Raw genomic sequence first — 16,121 nt, forward strand, 5'->3', positions numbered from 1 at the left:
TATTGGCTTTTCTAGTACAGGGGGAGGTGCTCCTTGCCTGCTGGTGGTGCTGAATGTCACAGAGGAACAAAACCCCCATGTTCAGAGATGCTCATCTGGAGCAAATATGTGGATCTGCTGTCCTCCAAGTGGGGAGGGAAAGCACAGTGGGGAGCTGGGCTTTTTCCTTAGCCACTTGGAATCTACAATAGCATGTGGTTAGGAAGCTCCTCAGAAAGGAAGATTGGATTTTTAGGCTTTTCCTTACTCCCAGGGCTCAACTTCAGCTCTTCTGACCATGACTCCTTTGTCTGTCAGTTTGCTATTCTCCCCATCATGTGTCCGGTGACTTTTGAAGTTAGAGTGCATTGCTTATTCACCCTCTTGTGTGTTGTGTCCTCCTCAGACCACTGTGGCAAACTGCATCTCTGTGAACCATGACTACATCTTCTGTGGCTGCGCTGATGGCACCGTGAGGATCTTTAACCCTCTGAACCTTCACTTTGTCACCACACTGCCGAAGCCGCACTGCCTGGGAACAGACATCGCGAGTGTGACTGAGGCCAGGTACCGTGGAGAGGGTGGAAGGGAGCAAGGGAGGCTTGTGGGGGTTAGAACTGCTCCCCAGATCTTTGCCATTTGGTGTGTGCTCTTTATATGGATTAAAACTGGCAGCCTATTGCAGATCTGCCTGAGTTGTTGCAGGGTTGCATTGCAAGGCTGGGCTACAGCCCAAAGCCAGTTGCTGGATGAAACAGTGTATCTTGCTCCTCATCTCTTTAGGATTGCTTGGGTCTGGTGGCCTTTTGGTGTTGGTTGCTATAGGCAAACAGGCAGAGGGCACAGGATGCTGTGGCATACTTCAGTTGTTCCTGTACCATGGTACACCCTTTGCTTATCACTGATAAGGGCAGAAGACTCTCCTCTGTAGCTATATAATGATGTTGCTAAGAGAAGCCCAGGCTTTATTTGAAGGGCTCTCTTGCAATCCTTTATAGACCTAAATCTGCTACTTTCTGTAGTCTTTATACTGATTCAGTCTTGTCTATTTTGTTGTCTTGTTTTCCTACCTTGCTCCAGTATCTTCTGCCCTATCTCTCTTTCTCACCTTCTGAGGAGGGTAATGTGATTTCTGTATGGTTTTGTCTGCCAGCTTGTGGAGGCTTATGCTAGAGAAAATCCTTCATGTGTTGCTGTTTGTCAGTTGTGGTTGGGGGCTTTCCCAATCTTATGTTACCTTCTTTTGCTTCTGTCACTTTTGAAGAATGAAATCCAAAGGTGTATGAATCTACCAGCCATTGTTTCACTGGACATCTGAAGTTCCCACATCTACAGATATATACTCCCAGTCCTATAACAGATTTTCTTTAAACTTTTCTTTGGAACTTGAAGTAAAGGTTCTGACAGTGCACTGTATAGTCCTCCTCCAGAAGATTAGTGGAATATAATGATATTCCAGTAAGGGAGCTGGAAAAGGAACTTCAATCTAAAATGTTACCACTTTCTGATAGAGCTAAAGTCAAGCAATCGTATACATGGACCCTTTAAAAATACTCTCTGCTGTTCTCATGCATCAGTCTAGCAGAAATATTCATGTGAGTCTTAAACATGCATTTGTAGCAGTGATTACGTCTTAATAATTTATTTATTTATTTTTAATTACTTCCAAAAAAGCTTGGAAACACAGGACTCCTTATATTCCTATGCATGCCAGAGCCTGTCTGTAGGATGCCAGTTGCCTGTAACTAACTGCCCACGACTGTATCAAGGACTTGTTTTTTCCATAGGATCTGCGCTGTGTTCTTCTAGCCCTCAGAGCTTTGCACTTGCAGAAGCAGGGCTTCAGTTGTTTGGTGTGCTTCTTGAACTTTGGTCCCCGTCCCATCCCAAGCTATGTGTGGGTTAGGGGTGGAAGAGAACCATGTCAGAGAAGCTGCTGCTGAAATGAATCATTCCTTTGTCCCTTGTGCTGGTGTGCTTCTCTCTTTTTGAGTGTAGTATGCACTCTTCTGCTTGGTCCCACACGAGCAGTTTCTGCAATCAGTAAGCAAAATACAGTACCCACCAAAAGATGATCTTCTCCTTTGTTCTGAGATTATTTGTCTCGGTTTTTACCACCTGTTTAGGCAGGGGTAAACGATGATGATGATCATTTCCAGTGACGATTAAGTGTTCTGTTTTGTCCTTCTTCAGGGAAAGTCAATGGCCTTTCTGTGGCGGGACTCCAAGTTGGTTGGCAAGTAGAATGAGTTTTACCATGGAGCTTTCAGGCTTCTTTTGGGACTCTGGTTGTTCAAGAGACAGGTCTTCCCTGACAGCTACTCTCTACCTATATATGCCCCAGCATACTGTTCACCTTGCCAGTGCCCTGTGGACAATCTGAGCTCTCATGCCCTGACTCCTTGCCCCTCCACGGGAGTGCAGGCTAACCAGGCTGTTGTTCTCTCTTTGTGCAGTCGTCTTTTCTCTGGTATGGCTGATGCGAAGTATCCAGACACGATTGCCTTGACTTTTGACCCCACCAACCAGTGGCTTTCCTGTGTATACAACGACCACAGCCTGTATGTGTGGGATGTCAAAGACCCGAAAAAAGTGGGCAAGGTGTACTCTGCTTTGTATCACTCTTCCTGCGTGTGGAACATTGAGGTATGTTGTCTGTACATACAAGTGTTGGATTGCAGTTGCAGCTGCAGAAGTCATCTGCAGAGCTGCTGAATTTGAATGCAGACGCTTACTGCAGAGAGAAAGAATTGGCTCAGATTTCCTCCTGTGGTTAGTGTGGTTGCTACAGAGTTTGAGTTGGAGCTAGGAACAGCTCTTTGGCTGCACTGCAGTGTCTGGCCAACTGCGTTAGGTGCAGTGTGTTACTGAGAAAAAAAATCTCACCATTAGAAGGTGAGAGGTGGGAGAAAGAGCAGAACTGCACAAAGGTGAATGCAGGGGCTCCTTTCACAAAACACACAAGAGTTTACTGCTGACCTCAAAAGGAATTAGTCGAAGTCTGTGGTAAGTCCTGCTCCATAGTCAAAGGAATGAAACAAGCGGTAAGATCTCAACTCTGATCTTTCTTAACCTATTTACCAGGACATCCGTGATTAGCCTCTCAAGTGGCTATCATCTTCCAGTCTGTCTGGTTGGCTTTCTATCAGAGGGAAGTAAAGGAGGTATAGGAAACAATGTAATTGGTAATATGTTGAAATATTTCCAACAGTGGTCAGGAAAGGGGGAAGTGGAAAGAAAATGGAAGAGGCTGAAGACTCTTTTGTTATTATTTATTAAGTGCATTTCACCCTTTCCTTTTGGATTATAAATGGGCAGTAGTAGTTGAAAGTTGCAAACAACAGTGCAAGGCTGCTGCACAGTTATTGTTGCATGGTCTTTGAGGCGTTCTTTGAACTCTTGGAAACAAAGGATGCTGGCTTGTTGCATGCCTCTTGCAGAGACGTTCTGCATTCAGGAAAGCTCAGTGAGCATTTGTTTGAAGTGAATATGAAGCTCTGGTCTGCAAGCAGGTGTTCAGTAGGAGAAGTGACTGGCTCTCACCTTTACAAAGAAGAGGACAGCACTTTCATTTTGTTTTGAAACTTGCTACTCGTGTCTATCAGGCAGTCTCACTCAGGAGTTGATTTTACCTGTCTGTAGATGTATCCGGAGGTGAAGGACAGCAATCAGTCATGCCTTCCCCCTGGTTCCTTCATCACCTGCTCCTCTGACAACACCATTCGTCTGTGGAACACTGAGAGCTCCAACATTCATGGCACAGCTCTGCACCGCAACATCCTCAGCAATGTAAGATCTTAGGTTTTGATCATCTTCTTGCCCTTGGGGTTGCTCTTCCTCATGCACAGGTATTCCCAAGTTAAGGCCCAAACTTCTTTGGATCTCTGAGTCAATACAAACTTCTCTGTAAACAGAGCGAAGTCTGGTAAAATGTATGAACCTCAAGAATCATGAATGGGGAGTAGGAAGTATCAGCTGGAAAGATGGCTTGTCTGAAATGGTCCAGGGGACTATTGCTTTTTCCATAAACCGCCCAAGGATTCACTTAGCTTAGCCTCTTCCAAAATGGCTCATCCCATATGCTGCAGGAGAGCTGATTCACTTTTTCTTCATCTCTGTAGTATGTAACTACTTTAAGATTTGTTTGGAAAAGGTGCATTAAATGAGGCAGAGATTTGGGAGAACTGAATGAGAAGCAGTTTACACTCACTTCATGTATATAAGAGGGAGGGTACTTGTACAGAACAGTGATTACTTATGGACATTTGCTTCCATTCTCAGTAGAGCTGGAAGATCTGAGAGAACAGCAGCCCTGACTTGCCTGTTCTCAGCAATCTGCTTATGGTGGAAAAACTACTCCGTTTTCTGTCAGTTCTCAAAAGGCATGATTTAATTTGGATGATCCCTAGAAGTCTTTCAGATCCCAGCTGTGTCCCCTCCTGCATTGTAATCACTAATCCCAGAGCTTGTCTGTTTGTGCGGGACATGCTGTTAGTCTCTAGCTTGAAGGGATATCATTTGGAAAGGGTGATTGTGAGACACAGCTGTGAAACTTTCATCCTACAATATGAAGGGGCTGAGTGCTTGCACCTAGGTAAAAGATCCCACTGATTACAGCATTACTGCTGATGAAGTGTATATGTTGGCTAGGAGCCCAGTTTCTAAGGCAGATGCTTCACTTTAATGTTTTGTAACTAGTTCATATTTCTGGGTGTATTGTATCCCCAGGACTTGATGAAAATCATCTATGTAGATGACAACACTCAGGTACTTCTGGACACTGATTACAACTCAGCAGGAAGTGCAGACAAAGCTGATGCACAAGTGATGGATACGAAGGTGGGGATACGCACTGTCTGTGTGAGTCCCAGTGGGGAGCATCTGGCCTCGGGGGACAGGATAGGCACTCTCAGGTAATCCCAAGGAGCTTCTTGTGCAGACTGTGGGCTGGGCAGGCATGAGAATGAAAACCAGATCTTGCTAATTTTATAAAGCATACTGAACTCAGCTGTGTTGTGTCTTAGGATATATGAGTTGCAGTCTCTGAGGGAAATGCTGAAGGTGGAAGCCCATGACTCTGAGATTCTGTGTCTGGAGTACTCCAAACCTGACACAGGTAAATGCAATTGAGCTTCTTCCCTTTTGCATATGAATGTAGCGTTGAACAAGTCAGTAAGTCCAGCCATGGTATATCAGAACCTTCAGTGCTGAGCTACTCCTGAATTTCAGAGCAGGCTTGTAGCACTGGGCCAGTAGAGCCAGACTTTGAAAGAGGCTTCTTTCTCATACTTTTCCTTGGAATATGGTAGGCTGAGGTTGAAAATTGTTATCACAGTGTGAAATGCAGGGGCATTCTTTTGTGTCCATCCATGCAGTTATGCGCAGTATGATGTTCCTAAGATGATTTGAGAAGCTGTTTTAAAATAGTGACTGGAAAAGCACATGACTTTTTAGTAATGGCCTTGCACTCTTTTTAATTCTGACAGGCTTAAAGCTCTTAGCCTCAGCCAGTCGGGATAGATTGATTCATGTCTTGGATGCTGGAAAGGACTACAGCCTGCAGCAGACCCTGGATGAACATTCTTCTTCCATCACTGCTGTCAAGTTTGCAGGTAGAGAATTGTGGCTTCCTTCCAAAGCTGGATTTGTGCACTGTTGTTTTCCCATTGTGGCTGTAAAGTAATTTTAACTGCTTAAACACTGGGTTAGGCCAGGGCTGAAGCTGCGTTTTTGCCATCATCTTTAGCTGCAGTATCCTAACGGAAGGTGATATTTGACTATACTTGCCATCTTATCCCTTTTGCTTTTTGATCTTCTCTTTCCTCCTCATTCACAAAGCCTCTTGTGATTGAAGTCCTCAGCATTTCTTTGGAAAGCTGTTTTCTGTAATGATTTACTCCCTTTAACTGTTGTCAGATGGCTACATGCTGTTCTTAATGAGGAGAACTGTGGCATATCCTCCCCAAAATTCCCCAAACCCACAAAAATCTTCTAGAATTAACTATTCACAAGTAAATTTGTCGTAACAAATCGGTATAAGACTTCGCGTTCATGGTAATGGAGCACATTGCATCCCCAGCACTCAGGTACTACTGATGGTCAGACATGAGTGTGATGTATTGTCAGGGAACAGCAAGGGTTGGCTGCTCTGCCAGTAGCCAAGGGTCACAGGAAGGCAGTCAAAGGTAGTGGCTTTACTGGCAATGGAAAAGTCCCACAGTACGTGAATAAGGTGGAACAGTTCAAGTCCAGTGACAGTAACTAGATCCAGCCAATAGTCCTGATCTCCAGACAAATCCATAGTGGTAAGACAGGTCAGCAGTTCAGGATCAGGATCAATCTGGATGCAGTGAGCTGGCTCAGCCACAGTTCAGTGCCTGCCAAACCCATGGCAGGAAGGCAGGTTCAAGTTGAAATCAGGAAGCTGAGTCCATGGGTGAGGGTCAGGATTTGTACCATTAGGGTACGTGGCCACACACAGGTGTAGCTGCAATGCTGCTGCCATTTTCATTACACAGGGATTTTCATTACACAGAGATTTATCAGGTGTTGCTTTACTGAAAGGAGCAGATTGGTTACAAAAGACTGCTAAGGGAAGCCTGACCGCAGTAAGACAGGGCAGCAGGAAACATGCAGATGACTTTGGGCACTTTTCAGTCTTCGTTGTCCGACTTCAGCTCATACTGAGTGTGAACTTGTCATACTGCAACAGGGTGCTGTGGCAGGCACACAATAACCACATGAGCATTACTGTTGAAGGAGAAAATAATTACATCCTAATAAGTTGTGTAAAGCCTCTGTATTAAGGCCTCAAGCACACTGAGCATTAATAAATGTTCGAGAAGGGGCTTCTGTTTTGCTGCAGCATCGTGCTGCTTAAGTAGGAGTCAGTCTTAGCTAATCAGGACTGGAATAAATGGTATAAATTAAAACATGTTCTCCACCTTGTATCTGTGTTTGTCTTTTGATTGGCTCCTGCCTCTTTGTTGCAGCCAATGATGGGAAGGTGCGAATGATAAGCTGTGGGGCAGACAAGAGCATCTATTTCCGCACTGCACAGAAGGTAACCTTATTACAGCTTTTTTTAATAGTCTCTCCACAAAGGAGCTACTTTAAAGAGTGATATCGGTGTTTCTGTATAAGCTTGTTGATATTCAGCCTTAGCATCTCCCACTGACTCAATTCAAGAGATCACATTCAGAGAACTAGTTCTGTGAAGCATGCAGCTGGTTCCAGCCTGACCTTTCTCAGCAAGATGCAGAGCAGAGAGTTGTTAGGATATCTGCTTTTATTTCACTGCCAGGGCTATTGTGAGAAGCGGTGAAAGAGTAAGGGCTAGAGGAAGGAGTTCATTGTGCCTGCATCCCAGCTGCTCCCAGCAGACCTGCTTAATGGGAATGGTTGATTTGTGCTGGCTGTGTGAGAAGACTCATCTGTATTTAGGAGTTTTTGATAATGGGTTAACTGCTTGATTTTGACACAGTCTTTACCCACATGCTTAGACAGGAGAAGGGGTTCAGTTTACCCGAACACATCACATTGTTAGGAAGACCACTCTGTATGACATGGATGTGGACCCCAGCTGGAAATATGCAGCTATTGGATGCCAGGATCGTAACATCAGGTTAGTTTACTACTTGTCTTGAAAATATTTTTGCAGTCATAAATGAGCTGGCCAAGAGGACCCCATCTCCATCATTGTTCCTATTTGGCACAGCATTTTCAGTCAAAAAAAAGAGATAAAAACCTGTGGTTATATGCAGATACCTATGGGACCCTTGGCTTCTCACTGGGTTGCTTTGCAGAGCAATGTCTTTCTACTGGGAGAGCAAGCGTGCCTTCCTTGGCACATCATTGAGCTGTGGGGCAAGAATTTCTGTGATTTGGTCATTTTTGCTTTTAAAGTTGTGTCTAGTGAGAAGCTGTGAGGTCCTGTGGGACAGCTGAGGCAGTAGGAACCTAAAACGGAGCTAGGTGTGACTGTCTTTAGACAAGTAGAATCCATACATGTAAATAAAGGGTCTTGCTCTCTTAACCTTTACCTTTAATATGAAGGAGCCGCAGGCATTTTTATAGCAGGAAGGACTAACTGGAGCTTATTAGTAGCTATTCCTGCTACATCACCATTAGCCATTGAAAGGCAAGACAAGGTTTTCTCCCTCCCATTTAATCTCTCCTTCAGTACCATGATGCTATACTCGGTTTTTATTATCTGTTTGAGAGTTGAGCCTCAACTTTAATTCAGACAATCTGCTTGATATCATATCCTCCAGTCTGGGGCCTCTACATTACTTTTGAGGTTGTTTCTTGAACCATTTAAATGATTGGTGGTTATAGGTCATAGAGATCATTTCTCCACTTCCTGTGGCTTGGCCGTATTCCCTGTATCTCATATGGAATGAGGAACAGAAGGAGAAAAGTATCCTGGTAACAAGAGCCTCAGAGCAGTACCTGGGCAAAATGAACCATGTTGGTTTATGTCATCTCCCTCAGGGTTTTCAATATAAGCAGTGGGAAGCAGAAGAAGCTTTACAAGGGATCCCAAGGTGAAGATGGCACCCTCATCAAAGTAAGTGGTTTTCTTTCTTCGCTTTTCCTTTTTTCCCTGCTGGATGCAGCTCAGGGCTTGGAAAATTAAATACAAATCTGGACACAGTAACTTGTTTTGGTGGTGGTTGTTGCTCACTCCATGCTTTGTCCCTAATCCTTCTTCCTCCTACCTCCATCCTTAAGGGCTGGTAATGTATTTGGGTTTTATTAGGCTAAACAGGAAAAGAGCCAATGCATGCCGAAGTTGATACATAACTCCTCTGTCTTGTTTCTGAACTGAGGCACAGGCCCATGATGTAAAAGCAAGTAGAATTGCACCAATATGTCAGGTGATGCTTTAGTCCATTTACTTTAATCCTTTACTTTCTGCTCCAGAGAGTCCATTCTGGCTTTCCTGGCTGTTTCTGTTAGGATTTTTAAGGTGGAGCTGCATGTTGCTAAAAAGGTAGAGAGAGGAAGGTGAATAGCTTTGTTCAGTGTCACCTGTTCTGTTTTACAGAGAAAAATAAGTTCTCTTTGTCTTTAATTCCTATAGTTTGTTTTTTTTTATAAGCCATGGCAATGAAAAATTGGTGCTACACTTTATGGCTGGTACTTGCTCAGGTATTTGATTATGTGTCTCGACCAACAAACCATGAAATGTTGCTGGGATCTGGATTTTTTGTTTATCCTTTATGTTTTGTTTTGGTTTCTTTTCATGTGTAGCTCAAGTGAGGAATCTCAATTACTTTTAAATGTTGCTTTGTTCATTTTTCTTAGGACAGTTGTGTAACTAAGGGATTGTGATGTCTCTGGAATTTAAACTTTTTGGGCTTGTTGTCCTGAGACCATGTTGCAATTTAACAAGTAGAACCCGAACAGTGACATCGGAAGCAGAAGATACAGCATCAAAATAAACTTAGCCAACAAAAAGTTATCAATTAAATACCACGTCTCCCTCAACACCCAGGCACTTTCACTCTCAGTTCACTAAAGTTCTACAAAGGAGGACATGTGCTGACAGCAGCTGTTTTTGCTGTGTAGTGCTGCTTTAGACCTAGAGAGGCATTTGGAGTGGGTTTTATATTTATTCAAGATAAAGTCACAAATGGGTGTATATGAGGAAAAAACAACTAAGCAGAAAATGAATAACAAAAGCCCCTCAAGAAAATCAACCCCAAAGCAAAACCAACGCCAAAACAGGAGCTGCAGATGCTGGAGATTTGACAGCATCATTATCAAAGATAATTTCTCTTCAGTGCCGAGTTCTTTTTTTGGTTTCTCTACTCCAAATTGGAGTCTTTTAATATTTCACTCAACTCTGTCAGCTCTGATTATTTTGGGGTGTGTGTGTCTTGGCATGCGTGGGTTTTGTTTAGAAGAAAGCAAGACCCTAGTGATTCAAAGGAGGTAGGAGAGAGAGTTAGAAGCCTGTCCATTGATGGTGGTGCCTTCACAGTCATGAAGGCTTTTAATGTAAATGCCTTTAGTCTCTGATTATATTGGAGATTGGTTTTAACAGTTCAGCCAGGTTGGAGATTTGTCCTGGGATGCTGGATAGGCTCATATTCAGTTGGAATCCTGTGCAAGCTACTTGCCTTTTATTCTGTTAGCTATCATGACTGTCTTGGGTATTCTGGACCATATGCATGCAGTTTGAAGGCACTTTCTCACCAGATCTTTGTACTTCTCCTAAAACAGGTGCAAACAGATCCTTCTGGTCTTTACATTGCAACTAGTTGTTCTGACAAGAACCTCTCCATCTTTGATTTCTATTCTGGCGAGTGTGTTGCAACCATGTATGGACATTCAGGTAAGGTACACTTCCTGAAACACATTTTTCTCCTGATGACTATATAGTAACGTCTGATACTAATCAAAGCTTTCTGAAGGTTCCTCCCCACCAGTGTTTACCCAGTGGGTATTTTGGAGTAGGTCATAGTTGGATGAAGTTATGATTGCTTATTTCATTGCAGTTTCAACCTTTCCAGACTGCATTTTGCATTGCAAAATGCAAGCCCACGCATGCCCCTCAGGCCATGTATTTGTTTACACAGTTCTTCTAATAGCCTATAAGGGAGTCTGTTTCTTCAGTGTATATTAAGTTTCATTATGATTGACCCTTGGGTCCTACCATGCAGGGGCTATTCTATTATTCTGTAATATTTTACTGTGGGATACCCTTTCCATTTCAAGCCTAGATTCTTTATTAGCTGGTTATGCTAATTGGGGCATATTGATCTGTGGAGTTTGTTGGCTTTAATCAGAATCTGAGTAGCTAAGTGCAGATGGGCTGTTTGGCTGGTGATCTCTTCTGTCCATTGCAATAATTCAGGTTTGTTTTTTTGTTTTCTGGTGCTTTATTTCACACAGAGATTGTAACTGGGATGAAATTCAGTAATGACTGCAAACATCTGATCTCTGTTTCTGGTGACAGGTAAGAGGGGTTTGCTTGTTTGTGCTATCAGCTCATGCCATCTCACACCAGATTTAATGTGTGTCCTGAAGGCAATTAGAATATATATTTATTTATTTTAAATGAGTGATGTTTTATGAATTCCAAATTAACCTCAGATCTTTCTGAATCCTAAATGCATGCCATTGGCAAAGCTCACAGAGCTTATATTATCCTTTCATGGAATAAGACGCCCATGTGATGTACTTCCCTTGTGGTTTTCTGAGTGTAGGTACTGTTCCCTGCAAGGAGACAGGGTTGTGGCCTGTTTCCTTACCAGCCTTCAGGCCTGTGATGTAAAGCAGCTTATGACATTCTAATCAGTGGTGCCAAAACTTTCTTGCAGTGGTCCTGTTGGTGAGGGTTCACCAGGTGAATGAGCCTGTGTAGCAGCAAAAGGGAGAGGTTTGTCCCCACTCTTTGCTCATGTCCATATGGTCCTCTTCCCCAAAACCCAAAGTGAGCCCTCATTAAGCTGGTTCAGGTCACTACATCAGCCCCCCCCCCCCCCCCCAAGCTGAGTTTTCTGCTGATCTGGTGAGCTAAATCAGCTCATCATAACATGATGATATACCTAATATGATCGTAGAGGTGAGTAGACCTGCTACTGGAATCAGCTGAACTGAATTGTGTTTTTTCCTTTGAGGGAGTTGGTTCCTGGAGTGCGATTTCAAGGTCAGAGCAACCCAGATTCTCTCTTTCTTTTCTAATAGTAAAACACAATGGAACTGGAAAAAGCATTGTAGAGGGCAAGTTGTTACAGCTCATGCAATAGATCACCTTAAATCACATCGGTCGGTTATTTCTGCCTTTCAGGAAAAAGTAAATAATTTAATTTTCCTCTTTCTTTACCTTTCATGTGTGTGAATAGATCAGGGGAAAAGTTGCAGAGGAGGAGCCATTTTCTTGTGGATTTCTAATAAATTCCAGAAACATGGAAGGTTTGAGGTCCCTTGGTGTTTGTGATTTAGTGCAATATTCCCTTGTTGTCCATTTCCATGAGCAAAAGTGTCATTTTCTTCACTAAGGCTGTGGAGGAGGTGGAATTAAGGAAAGGATTCATGAAGAATTTCGCTTTAAGTTGATGAGAAAATGTGTTTTTCAGAGGAGAACAGGGAGAATAGCCTGTTCACACGTAGCAGCATGTGCAAAGAATCAAACTAAGAGTAGAAAGAGATGAGGAAGGGTGCAAGGACTGGGAGATCCATGTGAGAAAAGTACTGCGAGGGAAAAATGAAATAGCAGCAAAAGGAGTAGGTGGGAGCATTCTTCTGTAGAGCTTTGTGTTGAATGCTGATGTATTTACAAGTTCATGCTGTTTGCTGCTTATCTCTGGGTTTGATGGCTGTGGGTGTGGGATAAAGGAATAAGCCAGATTTGCTTTCTGAATTTTGTTTCTTGCTTTTCTGTATTTTCCCATCGCAGATTAGGGTTGATGTTATGTTTGAGAGAGTTGCTGCTTTGAAGGGAAGCAGCTGGCTGGCCCAGGTTGCCATAACTCTCAGATGCAGCGCTTCACCACTTCCTCCTGGCTCCGAAGTTGGGGCAGGAGGATGACAGCGTGACCACTGTTGATGGGAAGTGTTTCTGTGTCTGACTTCAGTAGCTGGGGTGATGCTTCTGAGCTTTGTCACAGAGGGGGCAAGAAAGGAATTTTTACTATTTCATTAAAATGTGCACAGACTGCAGAGTGAGAGTGGGCTTTCTGCTTCCTACTTCTGTGGTGTGGAAGTAAAAACCTTTCAAAATGGCTTCTCATGAGAGGGAAAAATTGTAGAAGATGCAGGTATTCAGGATCCTGGCATTTTTGGCATTTGCTTCAAGTCAGGGAAACCAGAGTTCATGGTCACTGTTCATGGTCTGCACTGGCAGAGCAAATGAATTTTTACAGCCTAGCAGGGAAGAAGGGAAAGCCCCGCATTGAAAACTCCTTCAGGAATTGAGTATCCACAAGTAAGGTGACATTGATGGGCCTTGAAGAACTGGAGTAAATCCTCTTTGGATTCCAGAGTATGGTGCAGGTGATTCTCCCCCTCTACTCTGCTCTTGTGAGTCCCCATCTGCAGTCCTGCATCCAGCTCTGGGGTCCCCAACACAAGAGAGACATGGAGATGTTTGAGCAAGTATAGAGGAGGCCATGAAGATGACTGGGGAGTTGGAGAACCTCTGCTATGGAGACATGCTGAGTTGGGGTTGCTCAGCCGAGACCTTATAGCAGCCTTCCAGTGCTTAAAGGGGGCCTACAAGGAAGCTGGAGAGGTACTTTTTACAATGGCATGTAGTGACAGGACATGGGGGAATGGCTTTGAACTGCCAGAGGGGAGATTGAGATTAGACATTAGGCAGAAGCTCTTCCCTGTGAGGGTGCTGAGGCACTGGCACAGGTTGCCTAGAGAAGCTGTGGCTGCCCCATCCCTGGCAGTGTTCAAGGCCAGGTTGGAGGTGGCTTGGAGCAACCTGATGTAGTGGAAGGTGTCCCTGCCCGTGGCAGGGGGTTGGAACTGGGTGAGCTTTAGGGTCCCTTCCAACCAAACCATGGTGTAAGTGACAGCAAAAGCACCATCTCTGTTTCTACATCAGTGTAAGTATACCCAGCTAGACAGGAAAGATGGGTGAGATGAAAAGAATTAGTTAGCACTGAGGTTAAATTTCAAAGGACATATTTGTCATTTCACTTTGCAGCAGCTGAAGGTGAGATACAGTATTTATTCTCTAATGTGATGAGGAATTTATTTTTCTTTAGCCAGATTTTTGAAGAAAATGAGACCAATGAGCTCACACTGTTTGTTTCCTGCTCCCAGACACTTTTGAATCCACTGACAAAATTCAAGCAAATTCCTTAGAAGTTTGCTGGAGGAAGTCCATGTAAAATTTTAGGAGCACTGTGGCTGCAGAAAGTACTGCCACATCAGCTTAACTGTGATTACACCACAGAGACCCCATGGGACTGGTGGGCATTAGGGAGGGTTTGCCTGTAGGTGTAGTTGCAATTAGAGGCTGCAGCTCAGCCACTGTTATGGACATCTGTAGACTCTACTTATCCTCCTGACCATGGAGGGACTTGTTATGGCATTTCCTTCAGCAGCTGGTCAGATAGTCAAATAAAGGTGCAGGATCAGAGATGAGTTTGTGCAGTTTCTCTCGCCCACGGGGAGTCTTTGCCAGGCAGGTTTTACTCTTTTGTCATGAGGCTTGTGATGGGATTGAGTTTGTGTGTATCTCTTCCCACCACAGACAGAAGGGCTCTTGTTGGCCTCTGCAGTGGAAATTGATAATAGCAATGAACCAAACTGAGACTTGACCTCAGCCTCACCTTTCCCTCTTTCAGCTGTATTTTCATCTGGCGTCTGAGCTCAGAGATGACCATCAACATGCGGCAGCGACTGTCTGACATGAAGCAAAGAGGGAAGCAGGCAGAAAAGTCTCCTCCGCACAAGACTGCTGGACTCATGAGGTGAGCAGAGCAGACCAAGAGGAGGTGGTTGGCTTTGTAGGGTTGAATGTGCGAAGTGTGGCTCCAGGATTCAGCTGTAAGATTTCTGCTGTCTTCACTGATAGTGTCTTCCAAAAGTTCTCTTATTTTCTGTTGGATTTGCCATGGGTTTCGTGCCCCAGTTCTTTGGAGATAGAAGGCTGACCATGATTTTCCAGACAGAGTTGGTATTGCTTCACTGATTGAAATGTGTATGCAATGCCCCTTGTGTCTTAATTTAGTTTAATGATGTGGTCAGAAACTTTAATAAGCAGTTTACCTAGCAATCCTGTGGCTGCTACACAGCATCCCACCAGGGAAGCCTTGCTCCTTCATGAATAAACTTCTCTGGATCTAGCCTGAATGCAATTTAAAGGTTGTTTTCTACAGTACTGACTGTGTACCTGTGAGCTGTATGAGTTTGCCATGTCGATCATGATTCTGGAAAAGTCCTTTCAGTTGTGTTGTTTCTTTGTTAACTGTTTTCTGGAGGCTTTGAAAAAGGTCACCTAAAAATAATTATAATAAAAATAGTAAAGATAAAAGTAATTTCCATGGGGAAAGTTCATATTAGTTTTGCTTGGTAATCACAGAATCATAGAATAGTTAGGGTTAGAAAGGACCTTAAGATCATCTAGTTTCAACCTCCTTCCATGGACAGGGACATACCTAAAAGCAAACTACCACAACCTACAAACTGAATAGATCTATATTTATCTGGTGACCTTTCTTTAAAAAGTGATGCTTAAACACAGACCCTGTTTTAACCAGAACAGAAGTGATGGGATTATGGATTATTAGCGTAATGTATTCGGTTTCTCTGTACTTAGTAAGTAGCTGAGACTTATTTGACTGTAAGCAATGCAGGAGAGAGTCCTGACCAAGCTGATAAGGGATCAAAGTGTGGGGGGAAAAAAGGATAAACACAGATATTTTTGATGCTATATCCCACAGTTTTTTTTTCCTCCTACAAATGACTACAAATTGAGTTCTGGATAAGAAAGTGCCACAGCACTGGAGGATTTACCACACTGATTGTTGAGTATCACAAGGACCTTTCCACTCCCTTTGCGAGCAAGTAATGTTGGAACAAGTCTGTCTGCATAGTTTCTTTTGGGAAAGCCTTGATCTGCTCATTCTTCAAACAAGTCTTGTCTAATAAGTGCTTGTGGTAATGATGCAGGGAGAACTCAGGAAACCTTTTTTTCCTAGCCAGAATTCTGGAGCTGTCAAGCAATGTGCTTTTTATAGCAGACTCTCCATTATTCCAGCAGCTGCAGCCTTAACCTACCGAGGCTCAGCCTGTGACAGATTATCCCAGTCCTCTTTCCACATTAGGTGATGCTTGTTTCCGTCACAGACGCTTGCTGAAGGGCGGTGTTAGTGCCACGCCAAGCCCAGAACTTCATTAAACTGGTTTGGTAACCTCTTTGCAAGGCTGGAATCTACTTGTTTGGTCAGCTCTGAAAGCTCGTTTTCGGTTTTGAGTGACCGCTGTGGTCAGTGGAGATCAGCAAAGACATAACTCCAGAGCATTTTGGATTGGGACTGAAGATGGAGGAAGAGCCTATTGGACCAGCATTATTGAGGTGGGAGAAGGGAAACTAATGAACTTGAGTAAGACTGTTTTTTCAAGATCTCCTGTACTAGTTCTGGTTGTGTTTCCAAAGTCTGTGTTAGGTTGCA

The 16,121-nt window shown here is 43.6% G+C and overlaps 1 protein-coding gene across 4 annotated transcripts in view; it reads left to right on the forward strand.

Annotated features, from left to right (window-relative positions):
* Window positions 1–16,121, forward strand: part of MAPKBP1 (mitogen-activated protein kinase binding protein 1) — a 99,027-nt gene that overhangs the window by 61,141 nt on the left and 21,765 nt on the right. For all 4 annotated transcript variants that reach the window (XM_061462340.1, XM_061462341.1, XM_061462344.1 and 1 more), the window contains 12 exons: window positions 386–546; window positions 2,436–2,625; window positions 3,622–3,768; window positions 4,708–4,892; window positions 5,004–5,095; window positions 5,466–5,591; window positions 6,972–7,042; window positions 7,482–7,603; window positions 8,473–8,548; window positions 10,210–10,321; window positions 10,882–10,945; window positions 14,292–14,417. In XM_061462340.1, coding sequence (XP_061318324.1) covers window positions 386–546; window positions 2,436–2,625; window positions 3,622–3,768; window positions 4,708–4,892; window positions 5,004–5,095; window positions 5,466–5,591; window positions 6,972–7,042; window positions 7,482–7,603; window positions 8,473–8,548; window positions 10,210–10,321; window positions 10,882–10,945; window positions 14,292–14,417 — 1,472 coding nt within the window. The remainder of the gene's footprint in view (window positions 1–385; window positions 547–2,435; window positions 2,626–3,621; window positions 3,769–4,707; window positions 4,893–5,003; window positions 5,096–5,465; window positions 5,592–6,971; window positions 7,043–7,481; window positions 7,604–8,472; window positions 8,549–10,209; window positions 10,322–10,881; window positions 10,946–14,291; window positions 14,418–16,121) is intronic.

The sequence above is a fragment of the Pezoporus flaviventris genome, unplaced genomic scaffold, assembly GCF_033815535.1.
Source record: "Pezoporus flaviventris isolate CSIRO_AGI_PZ_B2104156 unplaced genomic scaffold, CSIRO_AGI_Pfla_v1 ptg000035l, whole genome shotgun sequence".
Lineage (NCBI taxonomy): Eukaryota > Metazoa > Chordata > Aves > Psittaciformes > Psittacidae > Pezoporus > Pezoporus flaviventris.